This window comes from Dendrobates tinctorius, unplaced genomic scaffold (genome assembly GCF_039654945.1).
Source record: "Dendrobates tinctorius isolate UK_male_01 unplaced genomic scaffold, ASM3965494v1 ptg000126l, whole genome shotgun sequence".
Taxonomy (NCBI): Eukaryota; Metazoa; Chordata; class Amphibia; order Anura; family Dendrobatidae; genus Dendrobates; species Dendrobates tinctorius.
In genome coordinates, this window is record NW_027361794.1 from 19,735,430 (window position 1) to 19,756,582 (window position 21,153).

At 43.9% G+C, this 21,153-nt stretch overlaps 3 protein-coding genes and 1 long non-coding RNA gene across 4 annotated transcripts in view; all 4 read right to left on the minus strand.

Moving 5' to 3' along the window:
* The window catches only part of LOC141047065 (uncharacterized), a 570,550-nt gene that overhangs the window by 452,547 nt on the left and 96,850 nt on the right, over window positions 1-21,153 (minus strand). The gene's annotated exons all lie outside the window — the stretch shown is intronic.
* LOC141047075 (uncharacterized) overlaps window positions 1-21,153 on the minus strand; it is a 94,297-nt gene that overhangs the window by 37,447 nt on the left and 35,697 nt on the right. The window lies entirely within an intron of this gene.
* LOC141047060 (uncharacterized) lies at window positions 15,620-16,480 on the minus strand. Its single transcript, XR_012219746.1, has 2 exons — window positions 15,743-16,480; window positions 15,620-15,703 (listed from the first exon to the last, which is right to left on the minus strand). It is a non-coding gene; the product is annotated as an uncharacterized lncRNA (long non-coding RNA).
* The window catches only part of LOC141047070 (uncharacterized), a 99,387-nt gene continuing 95,214 nt past the window's right edge, over window positions 16,981-21,153 (minus strand). Inside the window, exon 7 of the mRNA XM_073542005.1 lies at window positions 16,981-18,390. Coding sequence (XP_073398106.1) covers window positions 17,300-18,390 — 1,091 coding nt within the window. The 3' untranslated portion in view covers window positions 16,981-17,299. The remainder of the gene's footprint in view (window positions 18,391-21,153) is intronic.

The following is a 21,153-nucleotide window of genomic DNA, read 5'->3' on the forward strand; positions in this document are numbered from 1 at the left end:
TTCCTTGGCGATCCTGTGAGGAAGCCAAACCAGCTGTCTGTGAGCTGGAGGAAGAGGCCCCAACACGAGCTGAAGAGGTGGTAGGTGGTGCTGTACGTTGGCCTACGTCTTCAATGTGTCTGTGTAACTCCACCTCATGCTTGGTCCGCATATGTTTCCACATACTAGTGGTATTGAGGTTGCTGACATTTTTCCCTCTTTTGACTCTCAGATGACACAGCTTGCATTTGACAAAGCAAATGTCATCTGCAACTGTGTCAAAAAAGGACCACGCACTGCAAGTCTTGGGAGCGCCCGTTTTGCTTTTTGAAAGAGGAATGCTCCTAACGGGTGCCGAAGTGGAGGCTACAGGCAACCAAGTCTGCCCCCTCCCTCTCCCTCCGGTTTTGGCCGTTCGGGGAATCTCTTCCTCAGAGCTGCTCCCACCACCTTCCTGTTCCTCACGCCATGATAGGTCAAGGACCTCATCATCTACACTCCCCTCTTCAAACACCTGCTTCTCCTGGGTTGTCTCGCCAGCACCGTACGCACCAGAAAGTGGTAACTGAGTCTCGTCATCATCTGATGCGTACTGAGGTGTGCTGACCATAGGCACTGGCCCACCCGCCTCTTCAGATTCAGAGGGACAAAGAAGTTGCGCATCACTGCATACTCCCTCTTCTTCACATTCTGGAATGCTGCTTGGCTGGCCCCCTCTTTCCAAACCAACAAATTCCGAGAACAGAAGTAGAGACTGTGATGGCTCCTGTCCAGGGCTATCTGACTGCCAGGGCACTTTGGCAGGTGGTGAAGAGACAGATGGTTGCTCTTCGGTGCTCTGGCCCTGAGAGGATGTGGAAATAATTGAAGTCGATGCGTTAGCTGCCATCCATCCGACAACGACTTCAATTTGTTCCTCCCGCAGCAGTGGGGTACGGTGAGGTCCTACAAAGCTGCGCATAAAGGACTGTTGCCTGCTAAAACTGGGGGATGCTGACTCACTGATGCCAAGAGCAGGCACAAAATCCCCACGTCCTCTCCCTGCAGAATCCCCGCGTCCTCTCCCTGCTGAAATTCCACGCCCACGGCCACGTGCCTTTCTCCCTGCCTTCTTCATCTTGGTAGACTGAGAAAGATAGGCAGAAAAGTACAAAGGGGGCCTTAGTGTGCTTATTCCTGAACAGCTGGTTACACGTATAAGAAACACTAATTTTATGAAGTGTGTGTGTCGACTACACTTTAATGGGAGCTAATGTGGCCTACAAAACTTTCAAATGTAGTGTTTGGTGAACTTTGTTGTTTTTTTTGGGGGGGGGGAAAACTAAAAGGATGTGACCAAAGATTTGAAAGTCAGAGTATCACCAACTTTCTGGAGCTATTAAAATGCAGGCAGGTAACCTACAATGCAAAAGATGAGGCTCCAAAAAAATTGGGTAATACTAATCTGGCTGCAGCTGAAGGGCACAAGCCAGAAAAAAGGCTCCTCTATCTACTCCTGTATAGTGTTTGCAACCAACCAATGTAGATGGATACGGATGGATGCACACTAATAGGAGAAAAAATGAGCTGCAATAAAAGAAAAATGTGTGAAGCAGTGACACGCTGAGCGGCCTACAACCAGACATAGCTGCAGGACACACTACTCAGCGTGAGCTGCACTCACACAGTCAGAGACCTCTCAGACAACCGTGAACAGTGCAGCTAAGTGGGCACTAGCACTGAAAGGCTGCAGAAAGGCTCCTCTGTCTACTACTAGTGTTTGCAACCAACGTATATGGATACGGATGGAAGCACACTAGATAGAATTTTTTAAAAATAAGCAGCTCAAAAAGAAAAATATGTATGAGGCAGCAGTGAGGCACACTGGGCAGCCTACAACCAGACGTGGCTGAAGGACCCACTCCACAGCATGAGCTGCACTCACACAGCCCTTGTAGACAGCTGTGAACACTGCTGCTAGGGAAAAGAAAGCTACAGTGGTGGTTTATGTAGCCTGGGGAAAGCACAATATTGTTTTGAGAATCGCTATTTCTAACTGTCCCTCACAGTCTTCAACAGCAGCCTGTCCCTAACTGAATTCACAGCAGAGTGACCAGAAATGGCGGCGGAGGTGGCTTTCATAGTGCATCATGACATCATTTCAGCAGCCAATCACAGCCATGCCAATAGTTAACATGCCTACATGCCTAACAGGATGTGCCCACACTTCTGAGGATTCCCATTGGCTGAATCAAAGCGAGCGGGCTGATAGCATTATGGGAACTTCCGATTCCGGTATCCGATATGAAAAAAAGTATCGGAAGTCAGTATCGGAATTCCGATACAGCTTATATCGGCCGATACCCGATACTTGCGGTATCGGAAAGCTCAACACTAGTGCCCACCTTTACCAGAAAGGATGTATTTGATGGAGAACATTCCAGAAGATTGTCCTCCACCACCCCCTTGTGGGGAAGCTTCTTCTCCAGCACAGCCCTACGGTCGGCAGTCCACGGCAACACTTACCCCGTCTCCCCGAGACGAGCTGCATGAGTCCGAAGGCATCCCAAGGCTACAACAGTTTGACCTTTCCCCTCATCCCCGGAGAATGCCGGCTGGATCTGTACCAATGCAAAGAGTCCCAAGTCCTCCTCTAACAGTTTAACCCGAGTCTTCATACAGAGGGAGGGGAGACGCCGCGGCACGGACATAGACGAAACCTCAGCCAAAATCCCACAATCAGCTCAGAGAATGTTAATTACCACAACCCAGTCACTAAACCTGACAAAACGACTTCCTGAAACCTGTACAAGAAGTAACAGGATCAGACTCGGAAGGAGGAAAAGGAAAGCTGGATGTTAAATTGGCAAAAGCACTGGGCTCCAAGAAACCGTCTACCTCAAACCGCCTACCTCAAGACAGACCTAGTCTACCTCAAAGTGTGTACCCTATGGTGGTTCAATGGGCACATGGCCCTGCACAGAATTGAAGACACAGATGAATGACCTGATTGGACTCAATCACACCTTAACAGCCAAATTCACAGGAGCGGTTTGTCCTCCAACACATTCAACGTCGGACAAGCGGGAAAAGTTCCCCCACGCCATCTGGCCTGAAGACTTCCCAGTAAGGAATTAGTTGGCAAAGACTACTGCAAAGAAGCTACTCTCAAAAATATGTGCAGATATGGGGGTTGCAGAAGTGATAGCAAATGATCAGGGACCCACATTCACAGCAAACCTGACACAAGAGACCTGATCAGCAGTAGGGTCAGACTTAGGCCTACACACTTCTCACCATCCCACACCATAGACTAGGTGGGACACTTAAGAGCAGCATGCTAAAAATTTGCCAAAGAGACAGACAAACCCTGGCATTAGACTCTCCCCTAGACTCAGAAAAAGCTGTCACCGAGATGAAACTTTATTTGGGTAAAAACCCAGTTTAGGGGTATTCTTTACTTAGCAGTTGACTATGCAAAATGATACTTTGTCTGCATGTGTAATTGAATTTATCAAGAATCTTGCTAATGTCCATTCTCAAGTTTTTTTCCTTCATTGCCAGGTCCAGATTCGGTGCCTGGTATGCACGCCCTGAAGTCAGGAGACTGAGTGTGGGTGGAAAAAGTCCGTAAGGAGAAGCACTCGATCCCAGATCCGATGGCCCTTCTCCAAGTGCTGATGCCACCAACCTGGAAGGAAAACCTCCACCTAGATCCACGCACCGCATTGCGGGAAAAGGCCTTCATACCAGAAGATACACCTGAGCTGGAATGATGCTGTGGATGACCTACTTGACTGAATAAATTACCTACCTGATAGAGAATACACATGCATTGACTGCATAGACTGCTAACTAAGAGACTTCGATTACATTGCACCAAACCCCCGTTAGGGACAGATCTCCTGACCGCCCATTTGCGAAAAGTCAGTACAAAGGAGGATGTATGCAGCAATCCACCCTGCAGCTCAATGCACTTCCAAAAGAACTGGAAGCCCCAACCAGCTGCCACTTATAAACCCTTAATAATGAACCCCCACCCTTAATTAACCCCTTATGAGTATAGCTACACGTCAGGATTTAAATGCAATGTAGTTAACCCTTAAACACACAGAGAGTAAAATAAGAGACTAATCTTGTAGAGAGAAAAAATAGGTTAAGAAAGCCCCCCCAAAAAATTAAACAGGTAGAAAATCACTCAGCAATTCACAAATCAGCAACTCACATCAATTCACACAGGTATGTGTTAAAGGATTCCTAAATACCTCTTCACTGAATCACAAGTCATACACTTACCACCGTTTGCACTTATGCTCCAGTCACACTCAGCTCGTTCACACAAGCTTCAGGAAGAAGATTTAAAGGGAATCTGTCTCCCCTTTTTTCGAATATGAGCTGCTGGCACTGACATCAGGGGCTTATCTACAGCATTCTGTAATGCTGTAGGTAAGCCCCCGATGTAACCTGAAAGATAAGAAAAAAAGAATTAGCTTATGCTCACCTCTGCGTCCGGTCCGGCGCCTCCCATCTTCATACGAAGCCATCCTCTTCTTTCCTTCCTGTCGTGGCTACTGCGCAGGTGCACTGCTCTGCCCGGTTGAGGGCAGAGCAGAATACTGCAGTGCACAGGCATCAGGAGAGGTCCGGCACCTGCACACTCCAGTATTCTGCTCTGCCCTCAACAGGGCAAAGCAGTGTGCCTGCGCCGGAGTCACGACAGGAAGGAAAGAAGAGGACGGCATTGTATGAAGATGGGAGGCGCCGAACCGCAACACCCATCGGACAAAGACCGGACCGCCCCCAGGGTGAGTATAAACTAACTCTTTTTTCTTATCTTTCAGGTTACATCGGGGGTTTATCTACAGCATTACAGAATGCTGTAGATAAGCCCCTGATGTTGGTGCCGCCAGCGCATATTCAAAAAAAGGGGTGACAGATTCCCTTTAAAGGGATTTTTTTTTCCTTCAGCAGCAATCCACCCTGCAGCTCAATGCACTTCTATTTCTCTTTAGCAGCGGCACAGTTACAAGCTCCTGCCTCTGTCACCTGCTGCTCCGCTGGCTTTCTTTGAAAATCACTCGTGTATAAGCCGAGGGGGGGTGTTTTCAGCATAAAAATGTGCTGAAAAACTCGGCTTAAACACAAGTATATACGGTAATTTATTTCTCATTACATTATCTAAATAAAATAACATCTCTCTTTTTGCACATCCTAATACTGATTTATTTATATTTTAAAGAAAACATTTTATAAGTGTATACACTTCTCAACAAATACTTTTCCATATATTTTAATTATATTGTAAGGTAGCACCTATTGTGCGTGTTGGGAGACACTCACTTTTTCAACATAACCAGTCCATACGGTTTATTGTTACACAGCATAAACCATAGAAGCATGAAGAAATGGTAACAGCCTTACACCAGACCAAACGAATGTTCATAATAGAGCTCCGCTCTCTTTGCCCTGTGGTCACACAGGCTGTGCTTTGTCCAGCAACCAGGCTCTATATAGCCTCACAGTTATTTCCACCTGTCCGGGGTTACCTCTTAGTTGCTTCTCATTCCGGACGTCCATTCCCTCCTGGGGACTGTCCAACACACACAGGCGAATACACACAGACCTCACCAGGTCAGCGGCCTCAGCATGAGCTCTTCAGGGAGGCAGCACACCTTCCAGCACCTAGGCCTTCCGGGACCTTCCACATGGCCCAATCAGATCCATGCACTCCCTCATGTGACCTACTCTGGTCACCTTATATAGTCCGTAGCCACACCCACAGGTGAGGTATGGATCACATGGCTATGACCTCATTGCAGGTCCTTTCCAGACACCCAGCCATACACACACATATACAGGTTTTACTGTGGGTGTTCAGACACACGCCCCTGGGTGGGTTTGTAGGTGACCGGTCCCACCCATCTCCCCAAGCCACCTGGAAGCTTCCCTATTGTAGACAGAAACCATCAGCAGAATATCTGCTGATTAATACCGGTTCCAGCTTCCATCCCAGGGCCACCCACCCTGGGATACATATCGGTCATTTACCATCCTGCCGTTCATCCTTTCTCCCTTACAATAATGGAGATGCCTGTATGCATGTCCTGGGATGCTCACACAGCACCCCCTAGCTGTCACAGTGGTCACTGCACCACATAATATATTTTTTCTCAAATTCCATCACTGTTTTTTAAGCTGCTTTTATTTTTATAACTTAGTGATATAAATATCACTATTTATTATGCATTTCTCATCCGTTGCACATTTGACACTTTTCACATGCATTGTTTTGTTTCCTGACACCCCTCACTATCACTTTGCCTGATTGATCTCTACCAGATAGCTCTATGCAGCATTATTGATCTTGGTCTAACCAACAGGTTTTCATCCTGAACCTCCTGCTTCACTGGGGATGCTGAACACTCTTGTGGTGTGGGCCCGTTTGCTCTCCATGGCGATGAGTCCAGCCAGCGTCGTTTCAGTCACTCCCCCTCACTGACCAATCGGAGGTGCCTGGAGGCAGAGTAACCCAGGATGGTGTGTGATGCCATTTCCTGGATCCCGCATGTGACACATCACCCAGAGCATCACAGCTGCATTTACCCACGTGGGGTATACTCACTGCCTCTGGGCTCTGACTGGCATTTACCCCAGGTCATTCGGTTTACACCAATAAGCCATCAGGGGTATGTCCCAACCACTATTAGGTGTCACACCAATAACATGAGCCTGGATAGGAAAGGGCTGGTATAAACAATAACCACCAATGTGATTGGCAGAATCAATCATGTGTTCCATAGATATGACCGGGGAACAGCCCCAATTCCTATAGAAACACTCCCACTTTATCCCAGAGTTAGGGTATGTTTCCACTTGCTGGATTACATCCGGATTAGCTGCGGGTTGTACGCTGCGTACAGCCGCAGCGTTCAATCCGCAACGTCCAGATGTTACAGCATAGTAGAGGGGATTTTATGAAATCTCGTCTCCACTATGCGTGCAAACACGCATCCAGCAGCCTTGTGTTTCTGGACATGTGGCCTGTCTTTTTAGACTGCAGCATGTCTGTTTACCTTGCGAAGACGCTCCATCTCTGCAAGGTAAATAGCCTACTCTATGTATACGATGCAACGATTCTGGATGTGTTCAATGAGCACAGCCAGAATCACCGCGCGTACAGAAGGGGTCGGTGCTTTGGGCGGAGCGGGGTTTCCGCTCTGTCCAAAGCGCAAGGAATGTGCATAGTGGAAACTCACCCTTACTCTCCTTTGCCTTGATTAGTGCTGGACCTTGGTTTGTTGGAAACACTAATCCATACCCTCTCTGAGGAAGCTGACGTGGTGAAAGGTGCATAAGAAGGAATAGTGGTAAATATTTCATCTTTATCTGTATACTACTGGCATGTCATCTACAATATTTGTAACCTCCATCTCTTGTTAGGATGTTTACTCCTTTAACCCCTTAGTGACAGAGCCAATTTACTACTTACTGACCATCCATGTTTTACAATTCTGACCACTGTCATTTTATGAGGTTATAACTTTGGAATGCTGTAATGGATCCCGCTGATTCTGAGAATGTTGACCCTAGGAGGTAGCGACCATGCCATTTTAGAATTTTGGATAACTAGAGGCGGAAGACCTGTGAAGACTCAGACGTCAAGGTTAGATTTCAGAAAGGCAGATTTTAAGGGATTCAGAAAGAGAATTGGAGGGATCCAATGGCTGGATATCCTTAAAGACAAAAATGTCCAGGAAGGATGGGAAATCTTGAAAAATGAAATTCTCAAAGCACAGTTGTTAACAATTCCGAAAAGAGGGAAGAATAGGAAGCATTTAAGGAAACCAGGATGTATGAACACACAACTTAAGCACATGCTAAAAAGGAAGAAAAAAATGTTTATAAAATGGAAAGAGGGAGGCATATCTAAAGAAGAATATAATGCTGTCTGCAGAACCTGCAGGGCACAAATCAGATTATCTAAAGCTGAAATTGAATTGAGGCTTGTAAGAGATGTCAAAAGCAATAATAAAGGATTTTGGGGATATGTCAAAAGTAAAAGAAAAGTCAAAGATGCTATAGGATTTTTACAGGATGAAAATGATGAAATGGTAAGACAGGATGTTGAGAAGGCTGAACTTTTAAATTCCTATTTTGCATCTGTTTTCTCTCAGAAAGGAAATGTAACATCAACTGTTCTTCACTGTCCTATTAAGGGAATAGAAGAATCCAGGATATCTATAAACAGAAAGATAATGAGGAAACACTTAGCTAACCTAAATGAATTCAAGTCTCCAGGTCCAGATGAATTACACCCCAGAGTACTGAAGGAGATAGCAGAAGAAATTTTTGAACCCCTCTCCATAATCTTTGAAAATTCTTGGAGAACAGGAGAAGTGCCAGAAGACAGGAGAAGAGCAAATGTTGTTTCTATCTTCAAAAAGGGGAAGAAGGTGGACCCAGGCAACTATAGGCCGGTGAGTCTGACTTCTATACCAGGAAAGATCTTTGAACAAATTATTAAACAACATGTGTCAGTACCTGGATAAGAATGAAGTGATTAAACAGAGTCAGCATGGGTTTGTAACTAATAAGTCATGTCAGACTAACTTAATTTCCTTCTATGATGGAATAACTGATTGGGTGGATCAAGGAAATGCTGTAGATATAGTATATCTTGACTTCAGCAAAGCATTTGACAAAGTCTCTCATACAATCCTTATTGAAAAAATGACTAAGTATGGAATGGACAAGGCAACTGTTAGGTGGATTCATAACTGGCTTAGTGATCGGACCCAAAGAGTGGTCGTAAATGGCTGCACATCCAGTTGGAAGAATGTCTTAAGTGGGGTACCACAGGGCTCTGTCCTGGGCCCTGTATTGTTCAACATCTTTATCAACGATTTAGATGAAGGAATTGAGGGTAAACTGATTAAATTTGCTGATGACACAAAGCTAGGAGGGATAGCTAATACTAGAGAAGAGAGAGAGAGGATTCAAAAAGATATAAATAAACTGGAGAAGTGGGCAGCAACTAACAGAATGGTTTTTAACAGGGAGAAATGCAAAGTACTACATCTGGGCAATAAAAATGAAAAAAGCATATACAGAATGGGAGGAATAGGGCTAAGTGACAGCACATGTGAAAAAGACTTGGGTATACTAATAGATCACAGACTGAATATGAGTCAACAGTGTGATGCAGCAGCAAAAAAGGCAAATGCAATTCTAGGATGTATTAACAGAAGCATACAGTCTAGATCACGTGAAGTCATTATTTCCCTCTACTCTTTGGTCAGACCTCATCTGGAATATTGTGTCCAGTTTTGGGCACCACATTTTAAAAAAGACATCAACAAACTGGAGCAAGTTCAGAAAAGAACGACCAGAATGGTGACCGGTCTGCAAACCCTGTCTTATGAGGAAAGGTTGCAGGATTTGGGAATGTTTAGTTTGCAAAAGAGAAGACTGAGAGGAGACTTAATAGCTGTCTACAAATATCTAAAGGGCTGTCACATTGTAGAAGGATCAACTTTATTCTCATTTGCACAAGGAAAGACTAGAAGCAATGGGATGAAACTGAATGGGAGGAGACACAGATTAGATATTAGAAAAAACTTTTTGACAGTTAGAGTGATCAATGAGTGGAACAGGCTGCCACGAGAAGTGGTGAGTTCTCCTTCAATGGAAGTCTTCAAACAGAGGCTGGACAGACATCTGACTGGGATGATTTAGCGAATCCTGCTTTGAGCAGGGGGTTGGACCAGATGGCCCAGGAGGTCCCTTCCAACTCTACGATTCTAAGATTCTATGACTGTTAGCGTGGGTGGTCTGGAGAAGGAACCTCCGGGAGTGGACCCTCTGGACCGTGGCACCGAGGGGCCCCGGGCGAGCTGCTAGATGGAACCGACCCCTATACAGGGACCGCTAGGAGCAGGCCCAGGGGTTCGAGTACCACGGTAGCCTGTACCGAGAGGGGTGGCTCAGGATGGACCGGAGTAAGACTGAGACATGAGTAGGATGGCAAGGACACTGAAGGCAGGACTGGAGTAGGACAGCAGGAACACTGGAAGCTGGACTGGAGCAGGACGGCCGGAGCTGTGGAAGCAGGACTGGAGTAGGACGACAGGAACACTGGAGACAGGACTGGAGTAGGACGACAGGAACACTGGAGACAGGACTGGAGTAGGACGGCAGGAACACTGGAGACAGGACTGGAGTAGGACGGCAGGAACACTGGAGACAGGACTGGAGTAGGACGGCAGGAACACTGGAGACAGGACTGGAGTAGGACGGCAGGAACACTGGAGACAGGACTGGAGTAGGACGGCAGGAACACTGGAGACAGGACTGGAGTAGGACGGCAGGAACACTGGAGACAGGACTGGAGTAGGACGGCAGGAACACTGGAGACTGGACTGCGGATGAGAACAAGGAACACAGGTAGCAGAACTGAGAGGCTGCTGCGGGGAGCAGCCGAGAACGGAACTGCAGGAGCAGAGAGCACACGATGAAGCAAGGCCAGAGTGCTAGGAAACACAACGATCAGGCACCTCCCTCAGGGGGAAGCGGCCTGATATGGCCCCATCTGGTCAGCCATTGGTCCAAAGGTGCTTCCGGGTCAGGGCACAGGCGGAGCATAAGAAGCAGGAAGGAGGCGAGGCCGCGGCCTATGGCGCATGCGCATAGCATGCAGGGAAGGCATCGGTCGCGAAACCGTCTCAGGTGACCGCCGCGGCCGTCGGGTGGAGAGAGGCTGCGGCGTGAGAGCGGAGGTCGGGTGAGTATGGTGGCGCGTTGTAACAATGACATATTGTACTTCATGTTAGTGATAACATTTCTTCAATATGACTTGTATTTATTTATGAAAAAACAAATATGGTGACAATTTGTAAAATGTAGCAATTTTCAAATTTTTAATTTTAATGTCCTTAAATCAGAGAGATATGTCACACAAAATACTTAATAAGTGACATTTCCCACATGTCTACTTTACATTAGCACAATTTTGGAAACAATTTTTTTTTTGTTAGGAAGTTACAAGGGTTAAAAGTTGACCAGCGATTTCTCATTTTTTCAACAAAATTTACAAAACCATTTTTTTTTTTAGGGACCACCTCACATTTGAAGTCAATTTGAGGGGTGTACATAACAGACAATACCCAAAAGTGACACCATTCTAAAAACTGGAACCCTCAAGGTGCTCAAAACCACATTCAAGAAGTTTGTTAACTCTTCAAGTGCTTCACAGGAACTGAAGCAATATGGAAGGAAAAAATGAACATTTAACTTTTTTCCAAAGCATTATACTTCAGAACCAAATTTTTTTTTATTTTCACAAGAGTAAAAAGAGAAAATGAACCACAAAATTTGTGCAATTTCTCTGAATACGCTGATACTAGGGCTCGGAAGGGAAGGAGCGCCGTTTGTCGTTATCAATGCAGAATTGGCTGGAATTGAGATTGGAAGCCATGTCGCGTTTGGAGAGCCCCTGATGTGCCTAAACAGTGGAAACCCCCAGGAGTGACACAATTTTGGAAACTAGACCCCTCACGGAACTTATCTAGATGTGTGGTGAGCACTTTGAACCACCAAGTGCTTCACAGAAGTTTATAATGTAGAGCCGTGAAAATAAAAAATAATTTTTTTTCCACAAAAATTATATTTTGCCCCCAAAGTTTTAATTCCCAAGGGTAACAAGTGAAATTAGACCCCCAAAGTTGTGCTATTTGTCCAAAGTATGCTTATACCCCATATGTGGGGGTAAACCACTGTTTGGGCGCACAGCAGAGCTTAGAAAGGAAGAAGCGCCGTTTGACTTTTTCAACTCAGAATTGTCTGGAATTGGCGCCATGTCACGTTTGGAGAGCCCCTGATGTCCCTAAACAGTGGAAGCCCCCAAATTCTAACTCCAACCCTAACCCTAATCCCAACCCTAACCATAACCCTAACCTAGCCCCAACCCTAAACTTTAGCCCCAACCCTAAATTTAGCCCCAACCCTAACTCTAAATTTAGCCACAACCCCAACCCTAAATTTAGCCCCAAACCTAAGCCTAACTTTAGCCCTAACCCTAACTTTAGCCCCACTCACTTTAGCCCAACTCTAACCCTAATGGGAAAATGGAAATACATACTTTGTTATTATTTTTCCCTAACTAAGGGGGTGATAAAGTGGGGTTCGATTTACTATTTTTTTTACTTTGATCACTGTGATAGACCCTATCACAGTGATCAAAATGAACCAACAGGAAAAATTTCCTAATGTTGCTGGGTGCCGGCCAGCAGATCTCGGCGGGAGCACTGTGCATGCGCAGGCCATTTTCTTCCAGCAAAAATATGTCAGGAGCCGTGGGGGGGATGCCTCAGGGTCCAGGAACACTGGGAGGTAACGGGCGGTGATCGGGTGATCTGGGGACCCTATTTCTCTCTCCTCTGATGTGCAATTACATCAGAGAGAGAAATTAAATGGAAAATCAAATTTATTTTTTTTGCGGTCGCCATGATATCGTTAATTACGGAGATCGCAACACTGAGGTCGGTAAAAACGGACCCCAATCATGTTCTCTGGGGTCTCAGCTACCCCTGGTAACAGAGATCCACTAGAAATTCCGATGCTGGGGGGCGCCATAACCTTAAACCTCAGTGTCGTTAAAAAGCTACGTTGTGGTTTAAGTACCCTTAACTGCTGCCATTAAAAGGCGTATCGACGGTCGTCAAGGGATTAAACTATATGGGTTGTAATTAGTGATGGGCGAGCACTAAAATGCTCGGTTGCTCGTTGCTCGGGTCGAGCAAATTTGAATACTCGGGTACTCGGACAGAACAACGAGCCCAATGTAAGACTATGGGAGTCCCGAGCATTTTTACCATGATCCCCCCTCGGGTGTCCATTTAAGGTCTAAAAATGTCAGAAAATGATGGACATACTGCTCAAATGACACTGGAACATCATGGGGATTGCCCCTGGAAGCATTCCTGACTCCTAGTTCACAGCTTTAAACAATATTGTCAGTTTCATGCAACTTTTACTGGTGCACCAAAAAACATACCAAAACGAAGCCAAAACAAAAATCCTACCTACTTTGCCTGCGCACCCACGTAGCATCTCGTTCTGGTGCCGACAGCTCTTCCTGTGCTGAGCAATCACGTGGCCCCGCTTATTAAGGTAATAATGAATATTCACTCTACGCCTATGGGAGTGGAGAGGTGTACATATTGATTACCTTAATGAGCGGGGTTACGTGATCCCTCAATTGGAAAAGCTGCAGGCACCAGAACGAATGAGATGCAGCAGGGCACGCAGGAAGGTGAGTAGGATGTGTGTTGGAAGCCGGCGGCTGCCACTGTGCTCTATTACAGAGAAATAAATATTAATTTCTCTTTTACAGCAGCACAGGCTTTAGACACCGCCGCAGGCTCCTGCCTCTGACCTGCTGCTTCGCCGCTCCTCCTCCCTGTCGGCTTTCTGGGACAATTGACTCGTGTATAAGTCGAGGGGGGGCATTTTCAGCACAAAAAAATGTGCTGAAAAACTTGGTTCATACACGAGTATATAAGGTATTTCTATGTTTTACTCATCCTAATACTGATTTATTATTATTTCTATATTTTAAAGAAAACATTTTCTGTAAGTGTATACTCTTCCCAACAAACACTTTTCCATATATTTTATTATATATATTTGTTCTCAAATTATCCAGTTTTTTTAAACTGCTTTTATCTTTATAACTTTAGAAATACAGAGATACTCTAGGAGAGAAAAGCGCAGAATAGGGTCTTATCCGATGACAGTTCTAAAAGATTTATTAGTTTGCACTCACCTAGTTTTCCAAAATATAAAAGTATGTAGGACTCAGAGTCGACAGCTGCCGCAAATCCACAGGTCAAACCATTTGATCAATTCACAATAGCAAATAGAAGGAGACATGGATGTTACCGCGCTGCTGTAGAAATTACAATCCCAAAATATGGATATAAAGTTGATATTTTATTCACTATTCTCTCAACGCGTTTCAAAGTTCACATAACTTCTTCCTCAAGAGATTTACACACATTATATTTTCTTGTTTTAACTCTATATTAATTAACATTATTTTAACTGTGTATCTTTGTATTTATTTGTATGTATAGATGATTGATTACCACTTCTGTCTCTGTAAAATCAATCCCCTTTAACCCATTTCTGACATCGGGCGTAAATGGGCGCCAATGTGGGCTCAGTGCCGGAGACCACATCTTTTCCGGCACTTGTCAGCTGTTTTGAACAGCTGACATGTGCCTCTAACAGCTCTTGGTGGAATCGCAATCCATCCGCGGCTGTTAACTAATTAAATGCTTCTGTCAAACTTTGGAAATTTTTTTCACCACTTACCGTATTTTTTGGACCATAAGTCACTTTTCACCCAAAATTTTGGGGGAAAATGGGGGTGTGTCTTATGGTTGCAATATACTTACAAATCCTGTGGTGGTGGCGGCGGCAGCGGTCCCGGTGGTGGAAGTGGTCCCGGTGGCGGCGGTCCCGATGCAGCCTCCCTTTCCAGGCTGGTGCAGCGGTGGCTGTGCTCTGTGGTGCGGTGGTGTCGGGGCTCTGTGCTGGGTGGGGGGCTCCGTCAGTATTTTATCAAAGCCCGGAAGCCCCCACAGCTCTATTGCTGTGACACGGGGGCTTCCAGAAAGTTGGCCGCAAGGGGATGCGCATGCTCAGATTCAGATCTCGGCAATGAGATCTTGTCCCGAGATCTCAGGAAAAGATCTCGGGACAAGCACATTGTGAATTGGAGAATGTGCCGCCCCGGTGGCCATCTTTCCAGAAGCCCCCAGCGGCCATCTTTCTGGACGCCTCCACATCGCAGCAACAGAGCTATGGGGGCTTCCAGGCTTTGATGAAATGCCAAAGGAGCCCCCCACGCAGCACAGGACGGCTGCCACCTCAGGACAGAGCACTGCCACCCCTCAAAGCCCAATCCACCCCTCAGAGCCCAAGCCACCCGAGTCCCGCCGCCCCACAGAGCCCAGCCACCCCAAAAACCACAGCCACCCCACAGAGCCCCGCTGCCCGAGCCCAGCCACCCTTCAGAGCCCCGCCGCCCCACCGAGCACCGCCACTGCCTGGGATGTGATTTCCCGGAGGCTACCGCACCTGCCTGGACCACCGAACAACCCCTGTGACCACTCCTCCACCTGTGCCGATCCCTTCCCTGGTAAGCTGAATTCGGACTGTAAGATGAACCACCATTTGACACGTTATTTTTTTTCCATATTTTCCTTCTGAAAATTTGGGGTGCATCTTATGGTCCGAAAAATACGGTAAATAAAAAAGAACCTATAAAAGGTTCAGTGTCTACGAACTCATAATGACCTGAAGAATCATATTGGCAGGTCAGTGTTAGCATTTAGTGAACATGGTAAAAAAAAAAAAAAAAAAAAAAACAACAAATGTGGGATTGCACTTTTTTTTTCAATTTCATCGCACTTGGAATTTTTTTCCCATTTTCCAGTACATGATGTTAAAAAAAAGGTGTCATTCAAAAGTACAACTTGTCCCGTGAAAAACAAGCCCTCATATGGCCATATTTACCGAAAAAAAAAAAAAAAAGTTATGACTCTGGGAAGAAGTGGAGCAAAAAACAAAAGTGTAAAACCAAAAATACCTCTGGTCGTTAAAGGGTTAAACTCGGTTTTTAATTGTATGTTCTTTAACACTTTACCTAATAAAGAGTTATTTTTACTGATAAATACTTTACCTAATAAAGATGAGTTATTTTTACTGATAAATACTTTACATAATAAAGATGAGTTATTTTTACTGATAAATGTTTGTTTTGGGTAGTTTATTTTTTGTTAGCATTCGGTTTATCCTATAAAACTCCCATATAATAGTCCTTCCTTGAAAGCAGGCTATGTGCAGCATGTTTTTGTACAATTTGTCAATAATGTTAATACGTGTCGGAGTTATTTTTCATTGTTAACAAAATACGATTTTCCTGTAATTCATTTCTCACTCTAGGTATGATAATGACCAATCTCTGTGTGGGATTTTTGATGTTTAAAAAGGTTGCCCACAACTTGGACAACCCCTTCTCATTCCTCATGTTTGGTCCTGTTAAAATAAAAACACTTATACAAACTTACCATTCTGGCACCGTTTCAGCGGTGTTAGCACTTGTGTTTTTGGGTCTCTTTTGAGGTTTTTACATCTTATGAGCCCTGTGCCCAATCAGTGCTGGAGTCACTGTCCCCATCTTCGGACAAATTGAACATCATGAGGCAGTCAGAGAGCAGCCGCAGCCTTGGCTTCCTGTTGATGTTCAATACATCTGATGGCGGAAACAGTGAAGCTGCCGCTGATTGGGCACAGGGCTCGTGTGATGCAAGAACCCTACATAAGCCCCAGGAAAGTCTCGACACCGCTGAAGCGGGGTATGAGTGTTTTTATTTTAAAGAGGCAAAACGTGAGGAATGAGTTCACTGAAAATAACAAAGAATATATAATTTTAAATATATATATATATATATATATATATATATATATATATATATAATCATCCCTCGATTAGAAAATTCACTGACAAAAGGATAAAACTAAACTTTATTAATTCCAAATGTACAACTATACCTACAATTCACTCCTTGAAGGTTAGTCAGAAGGTGACTAATAGAAAAGACATATACCCCATGTCTCAGTATATAGGGTGAGGTGACGTATACACACACACTCTCCAAGCTTCTCATTTCTACAGGTTTCGTTGTCCTCACCAAAGATGACTAAACCCGTGTGTGTGCATGTGTCACCTCACACTATAAACTGAAACATGGGGTATATGTTTTTTCTATTAGTCACCTTCTAACTAACCTTCAGGGGGTGAATTATGGGTATAGTTTTACATTTGGAATTAATAAAGTTTAGTTTTATCCTTTAGTCAGCAAACATGAGGAATGCAACACACAACCCCTTTAAGAAGATCCAATTTTGGTTAAAACGATTCCAACATTCTGAACATAAAAAAGCTTCTCCCCTATGTGACATCTCTGATGTTTATTAACAGTTGAACTCCAAGTAAAATATTTCCCACATTAAGAAAATTAAAAAGGTTTCTCTGTGTGACTGCTCTGATGTCTAACAAGATGCGCTTTCTGGTTAAAACATTTCCCACATTCTGAACAGGAAAAAGACTTCTCCCCTGTGTGTGTCCTCTGGTGGTTAACAAAATATGATTTTTCTGCAAAACATTTCCCACATTCTGAACAGGAAAAAGGTTTCTCCCCATGTGAGTTCTCCAGTGGCTATCAAGATGCGCTTTCCTGGTAAAATATTTCCCACATAATGAACAGGAAAAAGTCTACTCCCCTGTGTGAGTTCTCTCGTGCTTAACCAAATCTGATTTCTGTGTAAAACATTTCCCACATTCTGAACATGATGAAGACTTCTCCCCTGTGTGGGTTCTCTGGTGCTTAACCAAACCTGATTTCTGTGTATAACATTTCCCACATTCTGAGCATGAAAAAGGCTTCTCCCCTGTGTGGGTTCTCTGATGACGATCAAGATTTATTTTCCATTTAAAACATTTCCCACATTCTGAACATGAAAAAGGCTTCTCCCCTGTGTGAGCTCTCTGGTGCCTATCAAGAACCGATTTCTGATTAAAACATTTCCCACATTCTGAACAGGAAAAAGGCTTCTCCCCTGTGTGGGTTCTCTGATGGCGATCAAGATTCATTTTCCATTTAAAAGATTTCCCACATTCTGAACAGGAAAAAGGCTTCTCCGCTGTGTGAGTTCTCTGGTGGGTAACAAAATGTGATTTCTGTGCAAAACATTTCCCACATTCTGAACATGAAAAAGACTTCTCCCCTGTGTGAGTTCTCTGGTGCCTATCAAGAACCCATTTTTGATTAAAACATTTTCCACATTCTGAACAGGAAAAAGGCTTCTCCTCTGTGTGAGTTCTCTGGTGGGTAACAAAATGTGATTTATGTGCAAAACATTTCCCACATTCTGAACATGAAAAAGGCTTTTCCCCTGTGTGGGTTCTCTGGTGGCTATCAAGAACTGATTTCCAGTTAAAACATTTCAGACATTCTGTACAGGAAAAAGGCTTCTCCTCTGTGTGAGTTCTCTGGTGGGTAACAAAACGTGATTTCCATGTAAAATATTTCCCACATTCTGAACATGAAAATGACTTCTTTGCTTTAGGAGCAGTTTGTTTTTTAATGCCTCTTTGGTGACTTTGATTTTCCTTAGTAGTCGGTAAAGAATCAGAAGACAGGATCTGTTTCATAGGATCAGATGACAGATCTTTGCTGTGAATGGATGATGGTATATCTGGAGTAACAGCAATCACTTCAGTTGTATCTTGTAGGATCTCAAGATCATTAGACTTAAAAACTGAAGATGTCAGCTGTCCCTCTGATCTCCTGGTACAGTCATCTGCTAAGATAAAAAACAATTCTTTTTAATAAAATATCCTTGAGTTTTATATTTTTGAACATTTTTAAACTGTCCAAAAAATGGCAAGTTACGTAAAAGACTTTAATTATTTACCAAGACAATGACAGTTCACAGTCTAATAGAAAACCTTGTTGGATGAACCAGTAGTGCATGGTGTCCAACTGTTTTTTACATTCTGCCTCCCAAATATTGAAAAAAAAAAGAAACCAATGAAACCAATCAATGTTATGTAGGTGAAAATAATACCAATTCTAAACTCACAAAAAACAAGTTCCCACTCTGGTCCATCATCTGTCAAAGGAAAAATAGAAGTTTCCACATTATTAGTGGCTCAAAGGCTGTTGAAAAGCAACAAGGTTTCTATAAACCAATCCAAAAAAAAAAAAAAAAAGCATTTCAGTGTCAGTGGATGACGCATTTAAGTGCGAATCGCGCGTCGGGTGTGGTGGGGTTCCCCAGGAGTGCTCCCTAGGTAATTATGCTTCTTTAAGTGTACATACACTGTTATTAATGATATATATATATATATATATACCTTTGGCGGTTGTTTTAGGGTATTATTTGGGTTATTAGGGTAACACATTTGTTCAGAGTGGCCTATCACATTCACTAATCAAAGTCATTCTATGTGTAAGTGTGCATGTGTAGCCCATTCACTATCTCCATCCATCCCTCACTCCCTCAAGATGGCTGGACCATCATTATAAATACACACCTGTACTCTGTATCTCCCCCACCTCATTGTGGATTGTAAGCTCTCATGAGCAGGGTCATCCTATTTTGCTTTAATTATTGTATTGTTAACGTTGTTACTTATGACTTGTGTTTTGAAACTGTTAAACTGTAAAGCGCTGCGGAATATGTTGGCGCTATATAAAGAAAGATTATTATTATTATATTGCTACCATTATATCTTTACCTGTTTGTTTGTAACCCTGGGCACATTGTTTTTTCGTACATCTAGAAATTTACCTTGACAACTTATGCTTTAACTTTTACTGTGTGCCCTGAGGTGGAAACAACGGGTCTTAACGTATATATTTGTTATGATGTATGCCGATAGTCCCCCTTTTTTTGTGCATAGTTACATGCAACCAATTTTGGTCCTCTTTTACATATGTGTATGTTACTTATGTGTATGAATCATAGAATTGGAAGGGACCTCCTGGGCCACCTGGTCCAACCCCCTGTTCAAGGCAGGATTCGCTAAATCATCCCAGACTATATTTATATACATTTTTCTGGTCACTCCTTGGGTTACCCACCTTCTTTTCCTGTACCTGTGGTGCCTGCCTGGCTCTTTTTTATATTTTATGATTTTTCTTCATAAAGATTATATTTAGTTTTATTTTGCCGTGTGTGAAGTTTTGTGGTTTGGTGACGTATAAACCAATCCAGCAAAATCAGCTCTTACTTCTGAGCCTTGCAGTGTGTTCAAACAACATTTAGGATCCCTGTATTTAGCAATATTAACCTCCCTGACAGAAGTTATGTCGCTTATCCATGTTATGTAAATAAAAGCTTATAACCTGACATTAAATTCATCCATTGGTTATATAAATTATTCTTTTGAAAGCTGAAACCCTCCAAAATGTGGTTTAGGTTAAGAAAATAAAATGCCATCAATGCAGAAATATTGATCATTTAATGGACACAGAATGGTCGGATTTTGGCTAGACAAAAGTTTTGTCGCCTGGTCATATAATGCACCCAATCCTAGTTTACATCCTCACCTGTGCTCAGTAATTGATCGGTTAATTAGTGGGTGTGTAAAAAGAAACCTAGCACACCAGACCTTCACTTAAATTGCAACTTGAGCTCAGACAACATGCCAAAAATCCACCCTGCGACCAAAGCCTGGATTATCAAGAGGCTGAAGACCAGATCCACTGCAGAGGTGGGTGGCACCTTTAATGTGTCTCAGCATCAAGTACAAAGAATTAAAAAAAGATTTGAAGAGACTAGAGATGTGTTTGACAAGCCCAGATCCGGCAGACCCCGCAAGACAACTGCTCAGGAGGAATGTTTGTTGGTTAGAAAATCCAAAGCAAGCCCCTCTTCCACTGCAGCAGAGCTCCAACAGCCTGGTCACCTTAAGTCCCTGTGTTAACTAGAACAGTTTGTAGGATTCTGTCTCAAAATGGCCTCCACGGTCGAATCAGTACCCAGAAGCCAGCACTAAACAAAAGGCAAATAAAAAACTGTGTGGCATTTGCAAAGTCCCAAAGCCCGCTAAACAGATGGTCGCTGGAAAAGTGGCAGAAGTGGATTTCTCTGATGAATCTTCTGTAGAATTACACCACAGCTGCCACAAATACCGCAGGAGACCTACTGGAGCCCGTGTGGATCCATAATACACCCAGAAAACAGTTAAATTTGGTGGTTGAAAGATCATTTTCTGGGGTTACATTCAGTATGGGGGTATGCAAAACATTTGCAAGGTGGAAGGCAATATCAATAGCCTGAAACGTCAAGAAGTATTAGCTACCTCTTATATTCCAAATTATAAAAGGGGTCAAATTCTGCAGCAGGATGGCGCTCCATCTCATACATCCATCTCTACAACAAAGTTCCTCCAGGCAAAAAAGATCAAGGTGCTCAAGGACTGGCCAGCCCTGTCACCAGACATGAACATCATTGAGCATGTTTGGGGTAGGATGAAAGAGGAAGCTTGGAAGACAAAAGCAAAGAATCTAGATGAACTCTGGGAGGCATGCAAGACTGCATTCTTTGCTATTACTGATG